The sequence below is a fragment of the Ursus americanus genome, chromosome 13 (assembly GCF_024610735.1).
Source record: "Ursus americanus isolate L20-20 chromosome 13, mUrsAme1.1.p, whole genome shotgun sequence".
Taxonomy (NCBI): Eukaryota; Metazoa; Chordata; class Mammalia; order Carnivora; family Ursidae; genus Ursus; species Ursus americanus.
The window spans coordinates 62777493-62802399 of NC_142139.1; the positions used below are offsets into that span (position 1 = coordinate 62777493).

The 24907-nt window shown below is 42.6% G+C and overlaps 1 protein-coding gene across 2 annotated transcripts; it reads right to left on the reverse strand.

Moving 5' to 3' along the window:
• Positions 1–8770: 8770 nt before the first annotated feature.
• On the reverse strand, positions 8771–24841 carry PRSS55 (serine protease 55). 2 transcript variants are annotated; one of them, XM_087866360.1, is made up of 5 exons: positions 24787–24841; positions 20950–21142; positions 19379–19629; positions 17838–17980; positions 8771–9088 (listed from the first exon to the last, which is right to left on the reverse strand). In XM_087866360.1, the coding sequence occupies exons 1-5, from the start codon at positions 24839–24841 to the stop codon at positions 8771–8773; spliced, it is 960 nt and encodes a 319-aa protein (XP_087722486.1). The 2 variants fall into 2 exon arrangements, with proteins under 2 accessions (XP_087722486.1, XP_045655342.2); XM_045799386.2 differs by having other exon boundaries at positions 24745–24841.
• Between the last annotated feature and the right edge of the window lie 66 nt (positions 24842–24907).

The following is a 24907-nucleotide window of genomic DNA, read 5'->3' on the forward strand; positions in this document are numbered from 1 at the left end:
TGTCTCTGTACTTCCATTGAGTCCCTACAAGTTTGTAGTAGTGCCCTGGGGCATCTCAGTGCAGTTTAGGAATTACAGCTCTAGGTATTAAATTTCTGATGGGACATACATGACAATCATGTGGCATAACTAATCTTAAGTCAATAGACTCGATAACATTTAAACCTATAGTTTCCATATCATGATAAAAAATTGCATTGGTTAAATGTTAAATGGCAACACTGCTTCCACCTCATTATCTTAGCAGCCCCCTTCACTATGCTGATGATATTCCTATTACTTAAGGTCTTCCAGAGAAACAGAAACAAAAGGAAGTGCATATATAGAGAGTGAGAAAGAAAGATTTATTGTAAGGAAATGGTTCCTCCGACTATGGAAACTGGCAAGTCCAAATCTACAGTGGGGGTTGGCAGGTTTAAGGCTCGGGGCAGCTGCTGGTGCAGATGAAGTCCAAAGGCAGTGTGCTGGTGAATCTCCTTTGATCAGAGAGGCCAGTGTTTTTGTTCTATTCAGGCCTTCAACTGATTGGATGAGGCTCACCCACATTATGGAGGGAAATCCATTTACTCAAAGTTTGTTGATTTAAATGTTAATTTAGTCCAAATACCCTCGAAATTGGCACATTAAATTAATCATCACAAGCCCACCCTTTGTCACCCACACACATCTCCTTAAATCATACTTAATGTCCGAATAAAGGCAACAAGGTCATACTCCTACCTAACAGGATACAACTATTCTATACACAATGAAAAATCCACTAACCCTTTCTCCAGAAGAGGATGGAATGTCTTTGTAATGTTTAGTTTTCTCTTGATATCTTGTAACTTAAGTACTATTTCATATAAAGTTCCATATAAAGTTAAAACAATACTTAAATACTATGATATAAAGTCAACACATCTTATATTACATAATAAGGAGATGAGGGAAGAAAACAAAGATATTTACTCAATATACACAAACATTCATAACAAAATAAAGGAAAATATGACAATTACAATTTTTATTTCTGTGACTGGTCACATGATCATAACTGGTATTTATAACTGACTTCTTTCACTACCCATTCTTTATTTCCTTTTCCCTTAGCAAGCACTTTAGCTGGCGATGGTTCTTTACACAGTGGGGTGAACTAAATCTTCATTCCTGAAAGATTTGGGCCATTAGCAGCCTTGTCTGGATTGGGTTGTTGTAATTTTCCATTCACCTTAATTTCAGGGATTGCTGGGGTTCCAGATATGCTCCTCCTGACCTCCATTATGGAGTAGTAACCCAATTTCCCCTTGGTAATTAGGATTCATTACCTCAGCCAGCACAGTAAGTCCCTTATTTGCCTGTAGAGGCATGAGGAGTCCAAAACGGCCAGGTAGCAGTCTTATCTTCCAGTTCAATGAAATCATTGTTATGTCTCCTGGTGGAAACATTCCTCCAGTTAGAACTAAAATCTCTAAGTTGTGGGGACAGGAAGCAAAAATTTTACTAGCAGCTGAGTAGAGCCACTCCTATTTGTAGCCCTAGATTCCTAGACCTGTGAATCCTGGCTTTGGAAGAAACAGCATCATCTATTGATTGATTCAGAGCATATATAACCTCCTACAAACCTTTTTCTTAGTCCTACAAAGCATTTCTATCTGCCTGGCACTGAAATTAAATCCTCAAAATGCTATCCCACTGCTTTATAAAGCCAGATGCTTTAGGGTGGTAGGGAACAAGAGAAGACCAGTGAATTCCATAAGCATGAACCCACTGATGCACTTCATTTGCTGTTTAGTTAGTTCCTCGATTAGAAACAATGTTTTGTGGAATATTGTGGATAATACATTCTGTAAGTACATGAATGATATTTTTGGCAGAGGCACTGCATACAGGAAAAGCAAATCTGTATCCAGAATAAGTGTCTATCCCAGTAAGAATAAAACTCAGCCCCTTCCATGATGGAAGTGGTCCAATGTAATCAACCTGACACAAGTAGCTGGCTTATCACCCTGGGGAATGGTGCCATACTGGGAACTTATTATTGGTCTCTGCTGTTGGCAGTTTGGGCACTCAGCAGTGGCCATAGCCAGGTTGGCCTTGGTGACTAGGAGTCCATGTTGCTGACCCCATGCATAATCTCTATCCCTGCCACCATAGCTGCTTTGTTCAGGAAGAGATTGGGAGATGACAAGTGTGGCTGGGAAAAGAAGCTGACTGGTATTCATAGAAAAAGTCATCCTATCTACTGGATTATTAAAATATTCCTCTGCTGAGATCTCCTTTTGGTGGGCATTGACACACAACACAAGTATCTTCACCTTTTCACTCATTCAGAGAAGTTTATCCACATATCTCTCCTCCAGACTTCCTTGCCACCAATTTTCCAATCATGTTCCTTCCAAGGCCCTGACCCTCCAGCCAAATCATTGCCCACAGCCATGAATCAAAATATAATTGTACATGAGGCCATTTCTCCTTCTAAGCAAAATGAACAACCAGGTGCACTGCTTAAAATTCTGGGAGAATTTCTCTTCATCACCGTCTTGCAAGGATATCCCAAGAAGGAGCTATAGTGCTACAGCTGTGTACTTTCAGGTAGCGCCTGCATATGATGCAGAACCACCTATAAACTGGGGCTGAGTTTCCTCTTCCTTATCAACTGATCATAAAGAACTCCTCACAAGTCCATAGGTGCAAACTGGGAGAGAGAAGAGGTTGGGGTGAACTATGGGCATTGGGACACTTCATGTAACAGAGCCTGTTTGAGCCCAGTCTCATATATACTAATGTCCATAGGATGATGGAGTGCTGCAGTATGTACATGTCCAATTTTATGGCTTGGTATATTAGATAACACTCTGTTAATGATGGGCAGCTGAGGTCATATGGTAACTTGGTGGCCCATGGTTAAATATTCAGTATCTGTAAGTTCCAGTATCAGGCCAAAAGCTGCTTCTCAAAAGGAGAGCAGTTCTCTGCCAAGGATGGCAGTACTTTGCTCCAAAACCCTAAGCGCCTATGCTATAATTTAAGGACCTGCCACAGTCTCCCAATAGCATCCCGATCTGCCACTGATACTTCAAGCACCATTGGACCTGCTGGATCATATGGCCCAAGTGGCAGAGCAGCTTGAATGGCAGTCTGGACCTATTGCATAGCCTTCTGTTCTGACTTCATGTAGCAGATTTTTGGGTCACTTAGTAAATGGGCCAAAGTAGCACACTCAAATGAGGAATATGTTGCCTCCAAAATCCAATGAGGCCCACTAGGTTACACCTCTTTTTTGGTTGTAGGAGGGGACAGATGTAACAATTTATGCTTTACCTTAGAAGGGATATCTCAACATGCCTGACCCACTGAATCCCTAGAAATTTCACCAAGGTAGGAGATCTCTGAAATTGGTTAGATTTTTTTTCTCATCTCCTAGAATGCAAATGTTTTACCAATTAAGTTTTGAGTAATTTGATTCCTCTTGCTCACTATGTGCAGTCAGCACAATGTCATCAGTGTAATGGATTAGTGTGATATCTTGTGGAGGGGAAAGGGATCTTATGATCAAGATCCCCATGAATTAAATTATGACATAGGCCTGGAGAGTTGATATACCCCTGAGGTAGGGCAATAAAAGTGTAATGCTGGCCTTGTCACTTAGAGAGAAAACTGCTTCTGGTGGAACTTATGAATAGGGATGGAGAAAAAGGCCATTTCCAGATCAATAGCTGCATAGCAGATACCGGGCAATGTGTTGATTTGTTCAAGCAATTAAGGCACATCTGGTAGAGTCACTACAATTGGAGTCACCATCTTGTTAAGCTTACAATAATCCTCAGTCATTCTCAAAGATCTATCAGGGTTCTGTCCAGGCCAGATAGAAGAGTTGAATGGGAATATAGTGGGAATCACCACTCCTGAATCCTTTAAGTCTTTGATGGGGACACTAATCTCTGCAGTCCTCCAGGAATGCAGGATTGTACTCAGTTTACTATTTTCCCAGGTACAGGCAGTGCCTCTTGGCTTTTTCCACCATAATATCCCTTACTCCATAGATCAAGGAACCAATGTGAGATTCTGACAGCTTCTCAGTATATCTATTCCAGTTATGCATTCCAAAACTGGGGAAACCACCACAGGGTAGATTCAGGGACCCACTGAACTTCCTGTGAGATGGACCTCAGTTAAAACCCCAGTGATCACTACTCTAACTGGAGGACCACAGTGATGTTTGGGTCTCCTGGAATCAGTGTCCATTGAAAGTTAGTGTCTGGTAGTCCCCAAAAGTGCTAATCATGTCCCAGTACACAGTTATCCTGGTAAAAAGCTGTAGGTCCTTTAGGGAAGCCTGGGAAAATTAACAGTATAAATATTTGGTGTATACTGGGGTCCTTCCTCAAGGGTACCCACCTTCCCCTTCATTTAAGGGGGTCTGGGTTTGTAAACTGGCTCAAGTCTGAGAACTGATTGAGGAGCCATGACTGTTTTTATAAATCTAGACTTTTGTTCACTTGACCTAGAACTTCTTGTCCATAACAAGAAAGAATTTAGTAGGCTTCCTATCCATTTCACTTCTAGGCACACTATGACCAACTAGCTAACACCATGGAACTTTGCATATCAGCTTATTCCCATCACTGCATTGACTCTGCTATCTATCATGGTATCCATGCTCTCCTTGCCTTAGGCAGTTGAGTGCCACCATTAGGAATCTGCAACCCCAGGACCCAATTACTCTCATTGTAGTTAAGTTTCCCAGTTCAGTGACTGCAGTTCTCCCTACAAGGTCTGGCCTACAAAGAATGATCACAGAACTCTTCAAGGATTCCCAGACTCTCCTCACAGATTTATTTCTTACAATGGTGGTGAAAGGCATGTCTTCGGGACCTTCCCAGAGTGGGTGAATGGGTCTCAGATGACAAACCCACTCCAACATCCCACCCTCCCTGTCTTTGAATCCCTTTCTTTACATGAAATCAAGGCAGATCCAGCATTTCTCTCTCACTCACTGTAGGTCACCTTTTGGCCCATGTTTCAGTCAACCAATCAACCAAACTGTTAGACCCTTTCTTTCTTTTTTTTTTTTTAAAGATTTTATTTATTTATTTATTTGACAGAGATAGAGACGGCCAGCGAGGGACGGAACACAAGCAGGGGGAGTGGGAGAGGAAGAAGCAGGCTCATAGTGGAGGAGCCTGATGTGGGGCTCGATCCCACAACGCCGGGATCACGCCCTGAGCCGAAGGCAGACACTTAACCGCTGTGCCACCCAGGCGCCCCAGACCCTTTCTAATCCCCAAAAAGCAACATTAAATAGAAAATCTCCACTTAGTTAGCCCATATCAATAAATTCTGCCTGATCCAACATTATGTTTCTTCCATCATTATTCCGCACCTTTAGTATCCATTACCATAAATACTCCCCAGATTTCTATCTGTATGAATTAGAAAACTCAAGTAGTTCTTTTGGAGTATAGCATACCACCTCATGGGTCATACTTTGTATCTCACCTTTAAGGTCCTGGTGAAAACTGTGTCAAGTTATAGGTCTAGAAATAAAGAGGGGTGGTGGGGGTGGTCCTCAGGAGCATCAGCATTGTCTTGCTTGGCAGTGGGGGAGCCCACTACCCTCTCCTCAGGCAATACAGCCTTCAGACAGAGGTTGAGAGGTCATTTTTACTGGGGGTGGAGAAACTGCTTCCACTGTCAAAGATGACTCATTAGAATTTAGGGGTCTAGTGTTCCCAGCTCCATCAGGTCTTCCTACATATCCTCATTCCAACTTTCAGGACCCATTCCTTCCCAATCAATGCCTTTAACAGTAGACACCCCATGAGGTTAGGAGTTCAACACACATAGTATTTCAGCCAGTTACAGGATGAGATTGTAAGTTTGATTTTTAGCAATCTCAGCCTTGTAGTTGTAGGAGAAAGTCTCCTTCAGGAAAAATGAAGATTTCAAGTCATTTCTGGGGCACTTGAGCTAGGAATTTGAGCCATGAGCTCATTTTTTTTCTTTCCCCACTTTGTCTAACAACATTAGGAGCAACCAGGCAATCTCATTATACTTACTAGTTTGACAAAAATGTTTGAACACATCATATACCTGGTCATCCAGATCTTAGTTTCTTATAAGTTTTGGACAGGAATAAACAATGGTGATATTTTGCTTATCTCTATTGCCCCATCACACCATGGACTATCATTCTGCTCTTTACTACTGAAAATAGAGTCATTAGTGTCTTTAAATCTAAGCAGATTAGAGAGCCAATTCCAGAAACCCCAGAATGAATTCAGAAAATTCATTCTTAAGATTTTGTTGTTCTAGAAGCACTCTCAGGGCACCTCGTGTTTAGTTGGTTAAGCATCTGCCTTCGGCCCAGGTCATGATCCCAGAGTCCTGGGAGCGAGTCCCGCATCAGCCTCCCTGCTCAGCAGGAGCCTGCTTCTCCCTTTGCTCCTACCCCCTGCTCATGCTGTCTCTCTCTCTTTCATGCTCTCTCTCTCTCAAATAAATAAAATCTTAAAAAAAAACAACTAGAAGCACTCTCAGTACCAAAATGTGTGCTAGTCAGCATTCCCCAGAGAAAAGTGTGTGTGTGTGTATGTGTGTGTGCGCACACGCACGTGTGCATGTGTGTATGTGTTATAAGAAATTGCCTCACGTGATCATGGAGACTGGTAAATCCTAATCTGCTGTGTGGTCTATCAGGCTCAAGACACAGAAAAGCTGATGGTGATAAACTCTGAAGGCCGCCCAGAAAAGGTGATAGTGCAGATGAAATCCAAAGGCAGTGTATTTGAGAAATTCCCTCTTTTTTCTGGAGGCTAGTCTCTTTGTTCTATTCAGACCTTCAACTAATTGGATGAAGCCCACCACCTTATGGAGAACAATCTGCTTACTCAAAGTTCACTTATTCAAATACTAATATCATCCAAAAACCATCATACTCTCCAAGTTGAGATATAAAATTAACTATTGTAGTCTCCCAGGTATCTTTCACATGATATTTTGTTTTTCCCATATGTTAGAATTAATAACGTGACCATACTTATCCTTCCTTTGAAGACAACTCATTTTTACCCCTTTCTGGAGCAATGTTAATTTTTTCTCAGGACCCCCTATTTAAAAATCATATTTTCGTTCTCTACCTTAGAACTCTTCTCTTTGCGGGCAGGAGGGTCTGCTCTCTTTCACCCTTGCTTTCAGCTTGTTACCAATTTTTACTTCTAGTATATTCTTTAGTCAAATTGATGATGCTCATCTCCAACTAGTCCTTCATTTGCTCTCTTTTCCACACTTGGAAAAACCTCACTTCTCCCTTCAGCAGATTCTCTTCCATGTTTCAGTCTCTCTGAGGAGACTTCTGGGTCCTGCCAGCTCATGAAGATGGCCCCCTCTGTACTCTGCAGGATCCCTGGGTACCACACCCTCTAGCATTCAATTGGAAGGGTCAGGTGTGGGACATACACTGTTTGCCAAGAAGCTTCCTGAAGATGAGATCCTACCTTCTGCTAAATCCTCCAGCATCTGACACTGCGAGCTGTCAATATAAGACTGAATTGCCATGTGCCTCTTCTCTGGCTTCAGTCTCCATTGGTTTTCCTGGGCCACACTAAAGATGCAGTGGCAATTTAGGAAATGAAAAACTTTAAATGGAAGCTGGGACTTTTCCCATGACTTACAGCATGGCTGATACTTCTTCAGAAAGAGATTGTAAGACAAAACACCCTAGTTCTCTTTTCACCCACTATAGCCTTGCTCTGCCGGTGGTCCTGAAGTAGCAATTCCTGGACAAACTTTCTTCAGAAGCTCCTGGGAGCCTGGGATTTGGCTACCTTGGAGGCCATCCAGCCAGAATGTCCACCATCAAAGGACATCTTCAGGGGCGCCTGGGTGGCACAGCGGTTAAACGTCTGCCTTCGGCTCAGGGCGTGATCCCGGCGTTATGGGATCGAGCCCCACATCAGGCTCCTCTGCTATGAGCCTACTTCTTCCTCTCCCACTCCCCCTGCTTGTGTTCCCTCTCTAACTGGCTGTCTCTATCTCTGTCGAATAAATAAATAAAATCTTAAAAAATAAAAAAAAAAGGACATCTTCAGTACACAGTCCCCTTTTCCTGTTCACAGCTCTTTTATTTCTGTGTGGGGCACCACCTACACCCACTATCTGTGCACATAGTTCTGAATGGCTGGCCCTTTGCTGGCTCCTGGAGTGGACTTCTAATTTGAGCCTCACCTAGAAGAATACCACTGTTAACCACAGTGACTGGAGCAGCAATGGGCTGTGGGCTTATGAGTAACAAGAATTAGACCACAGACTTCTGCTGGAATTATCAGGAACAAGGTTCTCTCTTTTTCCTGGGGCTATTAAAGTGGTAGAATGCAAACTGGAGGTACTGGTAGTCATTGTGGCCACCACTTGGAAGCCCTTTTTGAGGGTGGTAGCTATAAAGAAAAATAGTCTCTGTCAACATTTGTTGGGTCCCTAGATTCAGCCATGCCTGAAGCCAAATACCCCTCCTGGTGTTTTTCTGTTATGTACATCTACATAGTGTAAATAACCGTTTTCGTCTTTAGATGGTTTGAGATAGATAACTCACTTGCAATGGAAAGAGTCCTGACTAACGGAGGGACCCAAGGCCTAGCCCCCAAGCCAGGGCTCCAGCCTGCCTCTCTGATCCTACTTTCTATTGTTACCTTCAGTTCCTAGCCCTTAGATCTAATCTGTAGCCAGTCAGTCTGCTGATAATACATTTTCACATACCTTCATTGGTTAAGGAATAGCATCTGCTTTATTATCAGTAAAAAATGGCCCAGAAGAGCATGTAGGACAGAAGCGAAATCAGGATCCAGAATCTGGGGCTTCCTGGCTCTGGAAAATCTGCTGCATGGGACCTCATTTGTTTCTTATTGGGAGGAGCTCTCATTTGCTCAGCATTAAAGGGCCTTCCCTCTACCTCAGTCACCTTCTTAATCCAGAGGTTGTAATTTTCTAACAAGGTGTATATTCCTGGCATGTTCTTCTGTCCACAGCTCTTGCCCCAGCTGATGATGCCCACCTGGTACCAGGTCTTGTCAGATTCTGTGTTGCAGACCAGAGGCCCCCCACTGTCACCCTGTGGGCAGAGAACACATTTCAATAGTGAGTCCCATTCTAGACTGTTCAGTTGAGGTAAAGCATAGCTCACTAACTGAGACAATGCACTGATCTCCCTTGCTCCAGGCTGCCAAAGGAGATGTTGTCATTGCTGACCAGTGCCCACCCCTCTCCTGGGTCCACAGGAGCAGCGTGCTGCTATCAGTTTGGCTCTGGGACTTGTAGACAGTGGAGAGGACAAAACTAAAGAGGGAGGAGAGAGAGAGAATTGGTGAGAAAATCACTACATGTAGCACAGCGAGAGGGGAGTTAGAGGATGAAGTAAATGCTGCATAGACCAAGAGGAGTGGAAGATAGTTTTGAGGGCCTTACCAAATCCGAAGCTCTGGAAAGGGCTATAAAAGAAAGAATGAAAGCAGAATATGAGAAATATTTTTAGAGTTGTGGCTATGCATTGAGTCTCCTTTTGTATTCTTCCAGAGCCATGAAGAATGATATTTCTTTTTAATTCTTTGGTGTGGGTGTCTGCAGGACACAGTGAGCTAAAGCTTTTCTGAATGCATGACGCATCTGGGGTGGAATCACATGCACCTCTGACTCACACGATTATATAAATATAAATATATATACCAAGTCCCTGTCATGTACCACACATACATAAGGTTTCCTTCTACCCATTTTAAAACATGCATAATGAGGTTTAAGGAGGCTTTAAAAGCTTGATCAGGTTTAAACAGTAGTCAATCCAGAGCTGGAACCAGGACTTCCTGATTCCAAAGCACACATTCTTTCCACCTTGCTACTTGCCTTTCATGGAAGTTGCTGAGTGGCTACAATCATTCAGGAGGCCTTTCTGCAATGGAGAGGTAGCCTCCTTTCCAAGATCATAAACAGTTGGCTAGAACGAATGGAATCTTGTAACGGGCTCTAACAGGAGGAGGATTAACATTTCCTGGACATGATCTGTGAAGCACAGTGCTAGCCCCTGGACTTCTGTTTCTCATCAATCACACTACCTCACATCTCAGTACTTTGATTCCCATTTTATAATTCTAAAATTGAAGGTCAAAGAGATTTGATCACTCCCATTTAACAAGTCTTCACTGAGGAAAAACTAATTGTCACGCCTTTGGGATAGAAGACTTTATGTTCTAGTGGAAGAGATAAAAAAGTAAACAAAAAGGGTCAACTGTGTTTGATGGGACAGAGGTATGAACACAATAAAGGAGGAATACAAAGTGAGGAATAAACTGATTCTGTTGAGGGAAGGGTCTGTCAGGGTAGACTTCAAAGCATTTAGTTTGAAGGGTGAATAGGAATTTGACAGGAAGAGTGTGTGGGGGGGGGGACTGACTGGAGGGGAATCAGACAGGAAGTAGAGGGACTAAGATGAGGACATGAAAATGATGAAGATCTGAACCAGGGATGACTTTGGATATAAATGATGAGGACTAGTTCCAAGGCCATAGGGTGTGGATAACAGAGATAAAGCGTAGGGAAAAACAATGAATAAACGTGTTCAAATGGAGTTTGGGTTGGCCGAGGGATGCATTGCCAAGCAGAGGGATATACAGAGGAGAATTACAACGAGGTCGCGGCTCAAGGACACCCAGTAAATGTGGGCCAAAACCAAAATTGTCCTTTCCAGTATAAAATGTTGCCTCTAACACTTGTCTGGTTTCTGTGGGTGTTTTTCTTTGTGCTAGTTTTGTTTCAGTCATTGGGCAAGAACCAAATCAATTCTACTACAATAACTCCTTCCATAAATTCTGTTTGTATAGCTTTCTTCATTTTATGAAGGGATGAATGTTATTAAAAATCTTATTAATCTGTTGCCTTGATTATTTGTTATTTTCTTATATAACAGTGAGAGAACTGTCCCTGGGCAAGTAACTCTTCTAAGCTTCAGTTTCCACATAGTTCAAATGGAAATAATACCAAGTACTTCCCAAGACGGTTGGCAAATGAAATTTTAAGAATCTATAAATCACTCAGCCCAGGGTAAATGCTATGTAGTAAATGCCCTAGAAATGTATTAATATTCTTATTTTACCCTTATGTATTACAAACATTGCTTGTATATTTAGGAAATAGAGATTCTCCTCACAGACTGCTGGGACCAAAAAAGACATCTGTAAATACATGTCCTTTCATGCATAAACCTAATTTTTTTTCTTCCTGTTGGAAAGAAAAAACAAACATTACCTCAAAGGAGGGTCTGGCCTCAGACAGTTAAGGACCTGAGGCTGATGACAGCCTGACTAAGGGGGACTTTCTTCCAAGGATGAAGTCTGATAGCCAACGATCTGTCTGAGTTGAAACATACTGACCACGAGAGCCTCTCAAGTTCACCTCTATGAGATAATTGTACCATGTGATCACTCCCGTCTGTTTTGGGGTAGAAGCAGATGACTCGGCTTCCAGTCTGGCCCCACTACCACCTGGACTTCAGGCAAATCGCTTAAATTCTAATCTTTGTTTTCTCATCTGTTAAATAGGGAGAGTGAGAGCTGCCCAGCCCATCGTACACAGTAGTGGAGAAAATGAAATTACTGAATATGTGTAAAAGAGCTATGAAGTTATTACATTGCTTTGGATCCATTCAGATAGTGAAGGGAATGATTGATGATTAAATTAACCATGATTTCTCATCTGTGAAGCAGTCTTGATTAAATATTTCTCTGTATTTCTTCCCAGCTCTAAAAAAGTCTGTGATTCTAGGGGAGCCCGGCTGGCTCAGTCGGGAGAGCACGTGATTCTTGATCTCGGGGCTGTAACTTTGACCCCCATGTTGGGTGTAGGGATTACTTAAAAATAAAATTTAAAAAAATTAAATAAAAATAAAAAGTCTGTGATTCTCAAAGTCTAAGATTCTATGGAGTGAAATAAGACCTCTGTGAAAGCGTCAGGGGTGATGAGCTCAAGATAACACAGGGCAGTGAAACTACTCTGTATAATTCTATAATGATGGCTATGTGTAATTATACTTTTGTCCTAACTTATAGGATGCACAACACCATAAATGAACCCTAAAGTAAACTACGAACTCTGGGTGATAGTGATGTGTCAGCATAGGTCCATAAGTTGTAATAAATATAACCCTTTGGTGGGGGATGTTGACAGTGCAAGAGGTTAGGCATGTGGGAACAGGGATAAATGGGAAATCCCAACATCTCCCTCTCAATTTTTCTGTGAACCTAAAGCTGCTCTAAAAAATAAAGTCGTTAAACAAACAAACAAACAAACAAACAAACAAACAAATCCAGCAGCTCAGGTCTAAATCAAGTCAACTTTGCAGTCCCATTCCAGACTTCCCAGCAGCCTGGCCGGATGCCAGTTTTTAACCTGCAGACTCTTAACCTCCTTGAGGACTTCTCTCAGGTGTCCTCTCCCCTAGGGCTACTTTATGGACAGATAGTTGCTGGCTTCCTTGGAAGGTTCATCTATTTGAAGAACATCTGTTGAGCATTTTTCATGTGCCAAGCACTGTGCTAGGCAGTGGGACTTGACACACGAATAAGGAAACATTTCTGCTGGAGCTGAGAAGACAGGTAAGAAAACAGTCAGCTCATTGTGATGACTGTTGCTCTGAAAAGTTGATAGTCCTCCACCAAAGTATTGCATTACTAGCCAGGGATATGTTTGATTTTATATTTTGTTTGACGGTGTCATTTAAAAATTATTTTTTAATTGAACTTCTTATTTTTCATAGTATAACCTTGGTAAGGGTGTTACAAAGAGGAAAAGTGTTGGGAAAAGTAAGTTAAAAATCCAGTTGTTTTCCTTTGTTAACATTGAATTTTAATTTGTATTTTAAGTATAGCATCATCTTATTGCTATTATTTTGAACATGTTTTAATTTTTTCATTATAAAATTATCATTTTCCTGAATTATGTGATGACATGGTTTTTAAAAGTTTGCTAAATTTAAAAGTATGATTTTATTTTTAAAGGCAATTATTTTTAACCCTAGGGGACTGTCTGCCTAGTTTATCTGTTTTAAAGTGATGATAACGTTGTATAATTTCAGAAAAAATTTCCTTGACTGCATCACTGTCAACTTACTGTTAACAATAGAAAGCTGTCTAAACAGAGAGCAAAGCTTTTCACTTCACAATGTTAAAAACAAGGCCTAAAATGATAACTGCACATCATTTATGATATCCTTAAGTAATAGATAGAAGCTTTCACTAAAGTACACTTTGATGGGAGAGATATTAAAGCAAAACTCTTAGACTCTAGATGGTAGATTCAGGCACTGAAGCAAGGGTACAGAAAATGTCATCAAAGATGACACTTGATTGTTTTGAATTTTGCCGTAGTTGGCTTTGGCCATTTGAATGTGGGATGGTGTCAAATCAAAGAGATTGAAACGGTCCTGTGGGAGTGCCCGTGGGGACTGATTCTTATATTCTTGGGTGAGCAGTGGGAGTGGCAGCCTAGGATGACAGGAAGTCTGCCATGCCTGGCACACACCTCCCTGGGTGATCTTGCTCTGTCCACCTCTCCAGGCCTGTCTCTTATTACTTCTGGCTTCTGAAAAACTGGAAATTCCCTGAGCACATGATGCTGTTTCAAGCCTTGGTGATTTTTCCCACATTCTCAACTGCCCTCTCTTTCCAATCTCACCTACTAAATGTTGTTTCCCCTTTTCTATTGATATTGGAGCTCTTTGCCTCCTGCTCCAGTATGAAATGGTTGCTCCCTGAGTCCGTGGTATGGTTAGGATCTGAGATCTTTCTGTAACTGCTATTATTGGGAAGCTTTGTCTTCTCTTCATTATTTAATTTTGACATAACTGTACTTGTATAATGCTGTTACTATAATGTTGTAGTTGTATAATGCAGTTGTAAGAAGTGTATGTTATAATGTTATAATGCAGTTGAAAGAAGTAATGCAAAGAGATCCCATGTTTCCTCCAATAATAACATTTTGCAAAAGTATAGTACAATAGCACAACCAGGATGTTGGCATTGATACACGGATCCCTCATGTTGCCCTTTTTGTGCTGCTTCCACAGGGACCTCTGGGGATGGGCCTGTTTCACACAGTGTAAGTCTCAGAAGATCCATCCACATTGTTGCATGTATCAATAGTTTGTTTTTGTCACAGCTGAGTGGTACTGCATGGCATTGATGTACCATAGTTTAACCATCCACACCTTTAAAGATGTTTGTTTTCAATTTTTGGCTATTATGAATGCTAGAAACACTCCTGGACAGGTTTTAATGTGGACGCAAGCCTTCATTTATCTTGATTAAGTGCCTAGGAGTGGCATTTGCTGGGTTGTATGGCAGGAATGCATTCCGTTTTTTAAGAAACTGCCAAAATGTTTTCCAGAGTGGTTGGACTATTTTAAATTCCCACCAGCAATGCATGAGTGCTCCAGTTCCTATGCATTTTTGTCAGCATTTGGTGGTGTCACTATCTTTTTTTTTTTTTTTTTTTTTTAGCCATGGAGAAGTGTGGAGTTTTTTTTTTAGCCATGGAGAAGTATGGACTTTTGTGTTTGCTTAATGGCTAATGATGTCGAACTCCTTTTCATGTTCTTATTTGCTATCTGTATATCTTGTTTAGTGAATTGTCTGTCCATGTCTTTTGCTCATTTTCTAATGGTTAGTTTTTTCTGCTGTTGAGTTTGAGAGTTCTCTATACATTCTAGGTAATTCCTTTGTTGGATATCATCTCCCAATCTGTAGCTTCATTTGCATCCATTTGCAACAACACTCCGACCAGTTTTAAGGATTGACTTGCTTCAAGTTAACACACTCCTTGCTTGCTGACCTAAGTCTTGATCTGTAACAGAATGAATTTACTTTCTTTGAGATTTGCAGAGCATGGTCCTTGAGGAGAGGAGGACCAGAACTTTCCCAGGCCACAGAAGCCAGCATGTCTGTCTGAAACCTCCTCGGCTTTCTGATTAGCTAACAAATTTTTTAGCAAAATGGTTATTTTGTTTAGGTTTTTTTTTTTTTTTAGGTCACACAAAAGATTTTACTGTCCTCCCTTTGTGCATCTGTAGACCCTGCCTCCTTTGCAGAAAGAACAGAATACTCCCAGTACCAAATCCCCTTGCACTGGAGTAAGGTTTATAGCTGGCATCATCAAGTCTGCATGTAATCAAGAAACATGGCTGCCACTGCACTTTCTAAACCCCTTTAAAAACCCCTGGGCCAGGCAGAAACCTCAGAGTTGGATTTTGGTCAAGAGTCCATCTTCTCCCTGGGTTGTTGGCCTCCTGAATAAAGCTCAAATTTCTTTCCAATCAAAAACTCATCTCTTGAGTAATGGCCTTTCAAGTGACTAGGCAGCTGAGCTTGGATTTGGTAACACTCTTAATAGGGTCTTTCACAGGGCAAAAGTGTTTAATTTTGTTGAGGTCCATTTTATCAATAATTTCTTTTATGAATTTTGTCTTTGACGTTTTTCTATGTCTCAAGGATTTCCTGTGTTTTTTACTAAAAGTTTTTAAAGTTTTACATTGAAGTTCATGATACATTTTGAGTTGTTGTTTTTTAAAGATTTTATTTATCTATTTGAGAGAGAGAGAGAGCATGAGCAGGGGGGAGGGGCAGAGGGAGAGGGAGAAGCAGACTCCCTGCTGAGCAGGGACCACATTGCAGGGCTCCATCCCAGGACCCTGAGATCATGACCTGAGCTGAAGGCAGATGCTTAACGGACTGAGCCACCCAGGTGCCCATTGAGTTAAGTTATAATTGAACTTATTGTAGGAATTAATGGTTCTCAATTAAAAAAATAAGATTCATTACTCTGATTTTTGGCTTTATTTTTCCTTATTTCCTTATCCTATGTTTATCGGTAAATTAAATCCAACTCTCTATTCCAGCTATGACAGATCCTGCCTGGAGTATTGCTTTGAGTATTAGGTTACAAGACGGGTTCTTATTTAAATCTTCAATTTTAACAGATTTCTTTGAAATTGGAGTGAGGGGTGGAGGATAGCAACTCTTTATCATTGGATTGGGGTGGAAGCCCCGATTCCCCACTCAGGTCAGTGATGACACCCAGGGGAGGAGCAGGAGTGCTCAGTTATACCTGGGTGGCATACCTGAGTGGGGTGGAAGCCCATGGTCTCCACTGACATCAAGGGGGGCAGAGGATGACTGGTTACTACTAGATGGTAGTTAAAGTACTGATTCTCCACATAGCTTCTTCTGTAACCACTACGGTAGGCAGTGGAAGGAAGTTGAGATTGTCCTCTTGACCTTGGTTGATGGGGTAGGGGGCCATCAATGTTTTTCCTGTTGTTTTGTTCGAATACAATGTTTAATGTTTATTGTAAAAAAGTTTCTGCCTTCCTAGGTTGCTCCTTTCCTAGTCCAAAGAGAGGAAAGTATTTCTTGTTTTGTTAGTTTTCGTCTGTGCTCCTTGGCATTCTGGATTGCAGGCTTGTCCAGCATCCAGTCTGGGATATATAAGAGGCAAAAAGAAAACCCAAAGAACTCACTGCTGGGTCCTCCCTTAAGCACTGGGATATTCAGTCAGTCCATCTTTACCTTTCAGAGCCTTTATTTTTGTTTTACAATGTAATGTCCAGTACCTTTAGCTGTACTTAGTGGGAGGGATTGGGGGATCTATGCTTTCTCCATCCTGTCTAGAGCCAGAACTCCCAATTCTCTTTTTTGTTTTGTAATGTTTTAATGTTTTAAATTGTCCAGAATGTGAAGAAAACACAAGATTAATGTAACATTTGATATTATCTCTCTTTTTGGTCCTCACAATATTCACCACATGAGAGACTCCTTCTAAACAGCGTCATTGCTACAGGAGTCCATTCTTTTTTATCTCAGAGACCCTTCTGCATTTTCTTCTCCCTGATTCCCTCAACCTTTATCCCAAAACTCTCTTCCAAGATCCTATCTCACAGCCTACCAGGGAAAACTACCATCTCCTAACATTAAACAAGAATAGACAATTCTGTAGATAAATACTCTCCCCTTCCATGAGACAGCTTTTTCATTACTCTACAGAATATTTAACATCTGCATTTATAGTTCTCTACCAATGACCAGATCCATTGCCCAGCAGATGAGTAGGACTAAATGGACTCATCAGGATGATGATGAACAAGAGCATCTCCCAAGATGAAAAGAGCATTCTTAGGCTTTAAAGACAACACCCATCATTTATCCTTAGAGCCACAGGAAGCTAATTTCTGAGGGGTTATTTTCCTATTTTTTTCTAGCATCAATCAAAAATGCATTTCTTTTTAAATTGTTGTGCTCACTTTATTAAAAACTAAGATACCAGTCTTTAGTTTCCACATGTATTTCCAAAATATTATAAGTCTTTACTCAACTGCCTGCCTAGGACATTGTGGACTCCTTTAGGTGAGAGACTATGTCTCATTCATGACTGGATTACTCAGGGCTTAATGTGCTTAACAGTAAATTAATAAAATAAAATGATTCCTTGTATGAATCTCAAATCCTACTTGGCTTTTTGTTTTTTAAGAAGTCCAAGAAATGGAAAAGCCTTGGAGCCCTATTTATGTAGTATATCTAGAGAAGAGTAGAAATATTTATGCAGGGTTGCTACATACTGACTCATGGGCATGCACTGACATTCCAAGGACCTGACAGTGAGTACTCTCCAATTCATGTCCCCATTCCCATGGCAGAGCCCTGAATCCCACACATTTTCCAGACTCTTACTGTCTATTCTCAGTGAAGAGAAGATACCCTTGCATTGGTAGCTCTGAGGTGATAAGAGCCTACAGGGTGAGGGTGGGGATACCCCTTAGTTACCTGGCAAGCATCAAAACTCTCATTCTCATATCCAGCACACAGCATATTCTTGGTAAGTTTTGGAAATGCCTTTGAACATTTCTCCCAATCCATGATGGTCATTGGCACTTTCATCAGATCAGTTTTCATAGAGGTTTTGTCTTCTAGCCCACAGAGAAAGCACATAAGAAAGGTCACTAGATAGCAGTCCCAGTGCTGATAATGCAACTGGATCACCCAGTGCATCCCTGCGTCCCACCAGCCACTTGTCTACCTTTCTTCATATCCTCCACTCTCCATTTCCTTCCAATAATTCCATGCTATTCAGTCATTCTACCATCCCAGGATTTTCTAAACAATTCCCCACCTACTTGAATTATTCCTCTTACTCAAAATCATATTTCTGCTTCCAAGCTGGCTTCCTGCTTGACTCCAACCAGCCCAATAGACTTGACTTCTTGGAACTGATTATTGATCATTTCTCAGCACAAGCCTGCCTCTCTAGCATGTATACCTACTGCTACTTTTTAGTATTTGAGTATGACACTTCCCCAACACAGCGCTGCTGAAAGTAGGTTTGTGCTCCCAGGGAAAAAGCTTTCAGGTCCTCCAGGCAAGGGTAGGTTGCCTAAGAGTCTTTATAGGGGTTTTACCAAGGCTCTTTCTGGACTGCCAGTTTCCAGGAATTTGTCTGGACTTCTTTCTATCTCATTTACTCGGCCACACAGATTTCCAAATTCTTCTCCTTATTGAGTAGTTTTAATCTTATAGATACCCATCTGCCTCCTCTTCACTTCTAACTTCCCAGTAGTAGTCCAGAAACAGTGTTACTCTAGTTGTCCTCTAGTTACTAAACTCCTGAAATACCTGCCATCTCCCAGAAAACAGCTGGTTGCAAAGCTCCTCATGGACCTAGAGTCTTGTTCAGGCCTGAGACAGTGCTGTGCTATTCCCATCCCCCCCCCCACCTATTTTCTTTGGGGATAGGCCAATGGGACTTTCATAATCCCTTTTTGCCCTAGTACAGCTCCTCCTATCTTGGCCAAGTAACAATGTAACAACAAGTAACAACACATTCATTTCTAAGAATGGCTGGGCAACACTCCAGGACCATCAAAAGTCTAGGCTGGGACAGGCATCTTGAATGCCTGTAGGAACCAGGTGGGAAACATCAATGTGTGAATCAAGGGAGATGCAAGAGAATAAAGACTATGGGGGCCCCTGGCAAACTGGAAAATTTAAACTCAGTTAAACAAACAAACAAGACTGCTCTGTGCTGGCTAAATATGACTACACCCAGCGACTGGCTTGGACCTGGCATCTCAACTTGGGGCCTTGAGGAGATGCTTCCTTGGCACCGGGAAGGGGCTGAGATTTGGCCTCTGTGAGCCTCAGGTATGCAGGGATTTGCTCCAATGCAAGTCTTTTTCTCCTTCCTCCTCCTTAACCCCCTCTCCTTTCATGCTCCTGCCCACATCTTTAGATTTACTGGCCCATCCTCAGATACCCGTGATGTGTCTCCTCCCCCAGCAGCTCTCAGAAGATGCTGAGCAGTCACGTACCACTGTTGGTCTGACCCCATCCTGCCACCCAGCATTTGTGCCACACAGAGGGGCTGGGCTTTCTGGGCATGCAGATGGGCTCTTTCAGCCCGCTGAACGTGATGGGTGAGTCCAACAGCAGCAAGGCAATATCGTTGTCCATGTTGGGTCTTTGAAAGTCCTTGTGAAGAACTATGCTGGTAATCCCCTTTATTTCCAGGGATGAGCTGCTTAAATCATTGCTTCCCAGGACAACACTCAAGTCCGTTGGACTGGTGGCATAGAACCAGAGAGGGGGAAGTGGGAGGGGAAGAGGAGTCATGAAGCACACAGAATTTACTCTGCCCCAAAACCCTAAATCCCACATAGTTCTAGGGGCCTTTAGGACTTGTGCTACTGGGACTATTACTCAGAAGATGTAAGAATTTGAAAAAGGTAGAGGGAAGTGAAACAGCAGGGGTGGCAGACTACAGCCACATTGCTGCTCCAGCACAGTCCTAGAGATGTGAATGAGATACTCCTGTCTAATGCTGCAGAGAAAGTACTTAGCTTTGGGGACTCCAAAGAATACACAGGAGACCACTTGGCATAGATCAAATTTGCTTCAGATAGGTAAGGTGTTATTACATTGATTTGTCTACCAGCAACTTAGAGACCCAGGCACAGAATTTAATCTAGACCTACCACTGATTAAGCAGAAAGAATCTTTAATAATAATTTAGGTGTTCCCTCCAGGCAGAATGGCCAGAAACTTCCCAATAGTCAATCTTAAGTATATCATGGAAGCATATGCAACAAGTTTCCGTGGTTATGCCATGGTGAAACTTTCCTCTCTTTTTTATTAACTTTTAAAAGTCAGCCTTTCTATGTATCTTCAAACTTTCTTGAGGTAGTGTAGCGGGTATAGCAGAAAGCATAAGCACTGGAGCCAGGATTTAAATCCTATTTCCGTTTACTATGTGTGCACCATGGGTGAGTCACCCAGCCTTATTGGGCCTGTTTCCCTCTCTATAGGGTTTTTCATTCTACCTGCCTCGGAGGGTTGTTGAATGAATTAAAATGGGGTTTCTCAGGGTTGATATCTGAATGAATAAGTTAATGCAGGTAATTTCTTAGCAGATAACTGATTCATGATTAGTAACCAGTAAATGCTAGATTTACAACCAGTCTCCAGGAGTGCAAAAAAAAACTCTCCAAGGATCAGGTAAACAGGATGTCAGAGAGCCCAAGATCCCAGACTTTCAGAATTAGCAGAATTTCCTCCTAGAAGGACTTACATGTCCAAGAAAAGGTGGAGGGACCAACCCTTTGGCTCCACCAAACCACAAATGTTCCTGAAGAGGACAGTGTGTGACCTCAGGGGAACCATACTTACTGGTCTTAGGTGAAAATGAGGAGGGCACAGCAGATGCCACCTTCAGGTTCACTACCTCCTCCTCCCTAGGGCTGGAAGGGTTGGGTGGTAGTATTCCTGTCTGACTCAGGACTGACCAGGTCTAGGATTTCCCTTAGCAATCAAGTTTTGCTGAGTGTGGGGGTGCCCTGGTGATGAACACTGTCAGAAGCAGCAGGGATGGGCTTTTGATACTTACAGTAGCTCTTCAGAAATAAAGCAGTGAGCAGCAGTGACAATCCACCACTTGTTGATGATTGAGCCGCCACAGAAATGTTCATTTCTTGCCTGAATACTCACCTGCCATGGGAATTCACCCACCTCAGCCTCCATCCCCCCTATGATTCTGGAATACTGAGCTCCTCCCTCAAAAATTGGTCTTTTACCACATTCTGGTAGAATGAAAGAGAAAAAAACAGAAAAAGATGCAACACTTCGTCAATATCCATGGATGCTTATAAGTAGTTATCATTATACCTATTCTAGAGATGAGGAAACTGAGGCTGACCCAGTGAAGCACCTCTAGGAATACTAGTAAGACAACAGATGCTTTATATTGTTGCATAGAGTTTGGGACATGGGTCAGAAGCGTTGGCTCTGTCCTCCTTCCAGCATTGTGATCTCAGACAAGTCACTTCACTGAGCTTGTTTCTTCTCTAGTCTAAGAGAAATCAGAGGAAAATTCTTGTCCAGAGCCGTCTCTAGAGTGCTAGGCAGAATAGTGCCCCCACCAGCAGTAGATGTCCATGTCCTAATGGACTGTGCCCTGAAACTTATGACTATGTTACCTTTCAGGGAAAGGGAGACTTGGGAGATGGAATTAAAGTTGCTAATCAGCTGACCTTAAAATAGGGAAATTATTCTAGATAATGTGAATGGGCCCAGCGTATTTATAAGGGTCCTTAACATGGTGGAAGGAAGCAGGAAAGAAATATGACTATGGAAGAAAGGCATGCAGAGATGCATGCTGCTGGCTTTGAAGATGGAGGGGCTACCAGCCAGGCAATACAGATGACCTGTAGAAGCTAGAAAAGGCAAGGCAAAAGATTCTCCCCTAAAGCCTCAGATTAGGAAAAAAGAACTGCTGACAGCTTGACCTTTGCCCAGTGAGACCTGTGCAGATTTTTATCCTGCAGAACTTTAAGAAATGGGTGTTATTTAAGTTTGTGGTGGTTTGTTACAGCAGCCATAGGAAACACACATGCAGGAAACCAGAAAGGTGGCCCAGAAAGGGCGTGGACCTCCTGCAAGCCCTGAGCCTGAGCCATTGTAGGTTAGAACATTCTGTTCCAGACAGAGCAGCTCCATGCCCTGAGAAGCTGAGAGCAAAAGCTGTGGCTGCTAGTGCCGAGAAGAGAAATTCACCTCTGCACAGAGTACAGGTCCAGTGCCTTGCCCCCAGGAGGAGGAGACACTCCATTTATATTAGTCAACTTGAATGTCACCTTGTGTTCTGAACAAGGAATGCGTTTCACTCTAAGAAGCCTAAGATCTCCTCTTGTCTCTTTCTTGATGCCACTTTTCCAACTTTTCACTCAATAAAGGTTTTGAGGATTTTGTAGTGTGGGTTGGAAGTGACCCAGTAATGGTCATGTTTTGCTTAAAAAAAAACAAAAAACAACTAGAGTGAAAATTTAGCAATTTGCATCAAAGGCCTTCAGCTATCAGTAATCTATAAAGGCTTTTTTCAGAACTTTGGATCTGCACTTCCTCTTTCATTTATCAAACACAGTGCTTACTTACTATGTGTCAATGCATTGTTACAAACACTCTACAAAGACCAATTTACTTAATTTTCATAATAATGCTATGAGGTAGGTACTATTATTATCATCCCCACTTACAGTTAAGACAGCTAAGGGACAGAGAGTTTAAGTAATTTGTCCAAGGTCACACAGCTAGTCATGGCCAGACCAAGATTTGAACCTAGGCAATCTGACTTCAGGGTAGGTGCTTTAGCACTACTCAGTGCCCCTCTCTGTCTGGAATATTCTCGGAGATGGCTGCATGGCTCACTTTGTTCAGACCTTTGCTCAAGAATCACTTCTTTGGAAAGGTCTCTGCAGCCCCTCCTGTCCTCGTTCCTCTTTATCTCCTACTCGACATTATGTTTGTTCATCACTTTATCATTGCGTAGAGTCGGACGTTATTCATCCCTTTTTGCCTGACTATGATATCAGAAAGTAAGCCACATCTGGGGGAAGGAGACATGCCTGCCTTGTGGATAGTGGAATGACAGCATCACAGCTGGCATGGAGGGGACACTGAACAGTGACGAGCAATCCTCTGACTCAGTGGTTCCACTCCGGGGAACTTATACTAAGGGCAGAATCTGGAATGCAGAGTTGAAAGATCTTCACTACGGTGAACTCTAGAATAGCAACAAATTGAAGGCATCCTCCATGTTATGACTAAAGGAGGGCACATCTATTCAGCCATAAAAATTATGCTGATGGGGAGCTTTTAATGATGTGAGCCAAATGTTTATGATACAATGTTGAGGGGGAAAAGTCAGGATAAAAAATTATATATGAGCGTATGGTTTCAATCATGTTAACAAGCTGGCCTGATGCATGTGGGAGGAAACGTGTCATGATGCTATGAGCTTGAAGCTTGATCAAATGATGGATGACTGCTATGCGTACCAGTCGTGTGACAGACATCACTGGGAAGCAGGATATGGCATTTGCTAAGAGGGTGGGCTCTGGGGTCCCACAGCCCAAATCCGAATCCTGGCTCTGTTGCTTACTGACTGAATGATTTCAGTAAGCATTGGGGAAAACCACTTTTCCTTGCTTACCCTCCCTTTCTTCATTCCTAAAATGGATCTACCCTATAAAAATGGATGTTTTACAGATTAAATGAGGTAGTGGGCTTTGAAGTGCCCAACACAGGGCTTGGCCCAGAGTAAATCCTCAAGCCACGTTAGCTGTCAGAATTTCTCATATCATCTTGCACCAAAGGCTCCATGGGGCTGGAGGAGCCCTTTCTCTTTGTCCTGAGAAAACTGGTATCACCAGTGTAGAATCGTGTGGACTTGTCAGTTAATACTAGAGCACAAAACCCCTGAGCGATGATGGAGGCAAAGCTGAAATGGGTGAGAATTTGCAGCAATTGTAAGCACTGGAGAGGGGCTGCTGATTCTGTCCCCACACCATGCATCATCCCCGACTCACTCATATTTCAGCCATCGCCCAGGCCAGAATGAGGAAGGCCGTGTGAATAGGCTCTGTTCTTTTCATGGGGTAGTGTGTGGAGAGGGAAATGCAGGCCCTAGAGTCAGAGGGGTGCAAAATCCCAACTTTTCCACTTCCCTGCTGTGTGATTTGGGACAAATCTTCAACCTTCATAAGGCTCAGAGTTCCTCATACATGCGTGGAGCTGAGAGTGGAGGCCCCACTGTGGTGGTATGGAAATTAAATGTGGGGAATTATCTGACCCATGAGAGCAGCTAAGTAACCCAGCTTCCCTCCAACCTCAGTCACCCCTTAGAGAGAGAACACATCAAGGAACCGTGAGGAGCTGCCCGTTGAGAACGGAAGACCCTGGTCTTCCACCTGCGTGCACACAGGTGAAGGTGCCCAGCCAGGCTTCTGCTCTGCATCTGCAGATCCCCGGAGCTCTGCCATGCTCCTGACCCCCATGCTCGTCTGTCCCTGATTTGGAGGTCTAATGCTCAGCTCATTCTAGGCACTTGCTTCTAGTCACTCCATTACTCATTCAGAGATAAAGTTTAGGATTTCAAAATGGAAACTTAAGGTCGGACAGGTTGAACTTTGGGCTGGGGAAGAGAGGAGAAGAAAGAGAAGTATTTTTGAGGAGGGAATGTGGGAAAACCTGACATTACTGCTCTTGTGAACTTGTGGGCCAGCCTCTTAGTGACGAATTAGCTAATAAGTGAGCTCAACAGCCACATCTCTTCCTTAGCCCTTAACGCTCACCACTGACTGGATGAAAATGATGTGAGCAGAGCCACTGTCATGCCCAGTCCCACCTGGGAGAGCTGCTCTGGCCACTGGGAGAGGAGTCCACATACCGACATGTACGCCTTTGGCTTGGGATGTGAGCAGCAGAATTGATAACAGGAGCATGGCCCTTGGCTTTGCTGTTGGCCTAGGAGGTGATGGAGGCCAGGGCTGAGGGAAATGTTGCTGGCA

What these genes read in the sequence shown, in the direction of transcription:
- PRSS55 (XM_045799386.2), bottom strand. Translation starts at nt 24,841, where the DNA reads ATGCTCCTGTTATCAATTCTGCTGCTCACATCCCAAGCCAAAGGCGTA. An exon ending in GGCCAGAGCAGCTCTCCCAG is followed by an intron (nt 21,143 to 24,744) that starts GTGGGACTGGGC and finishes TCATTCTACCAG; the next exon opens with AATGTGGTAAAAGACCAATT. An exon ending in AGAGTTTTGATGCTTGCCAG is followed by an intron (nt 9,089 to 17,837) that starts GTAACTAAGGGG and finishes CTCTGCCCACAG; the next exon opens with GGTGACAGTGGGGGGCCTCT.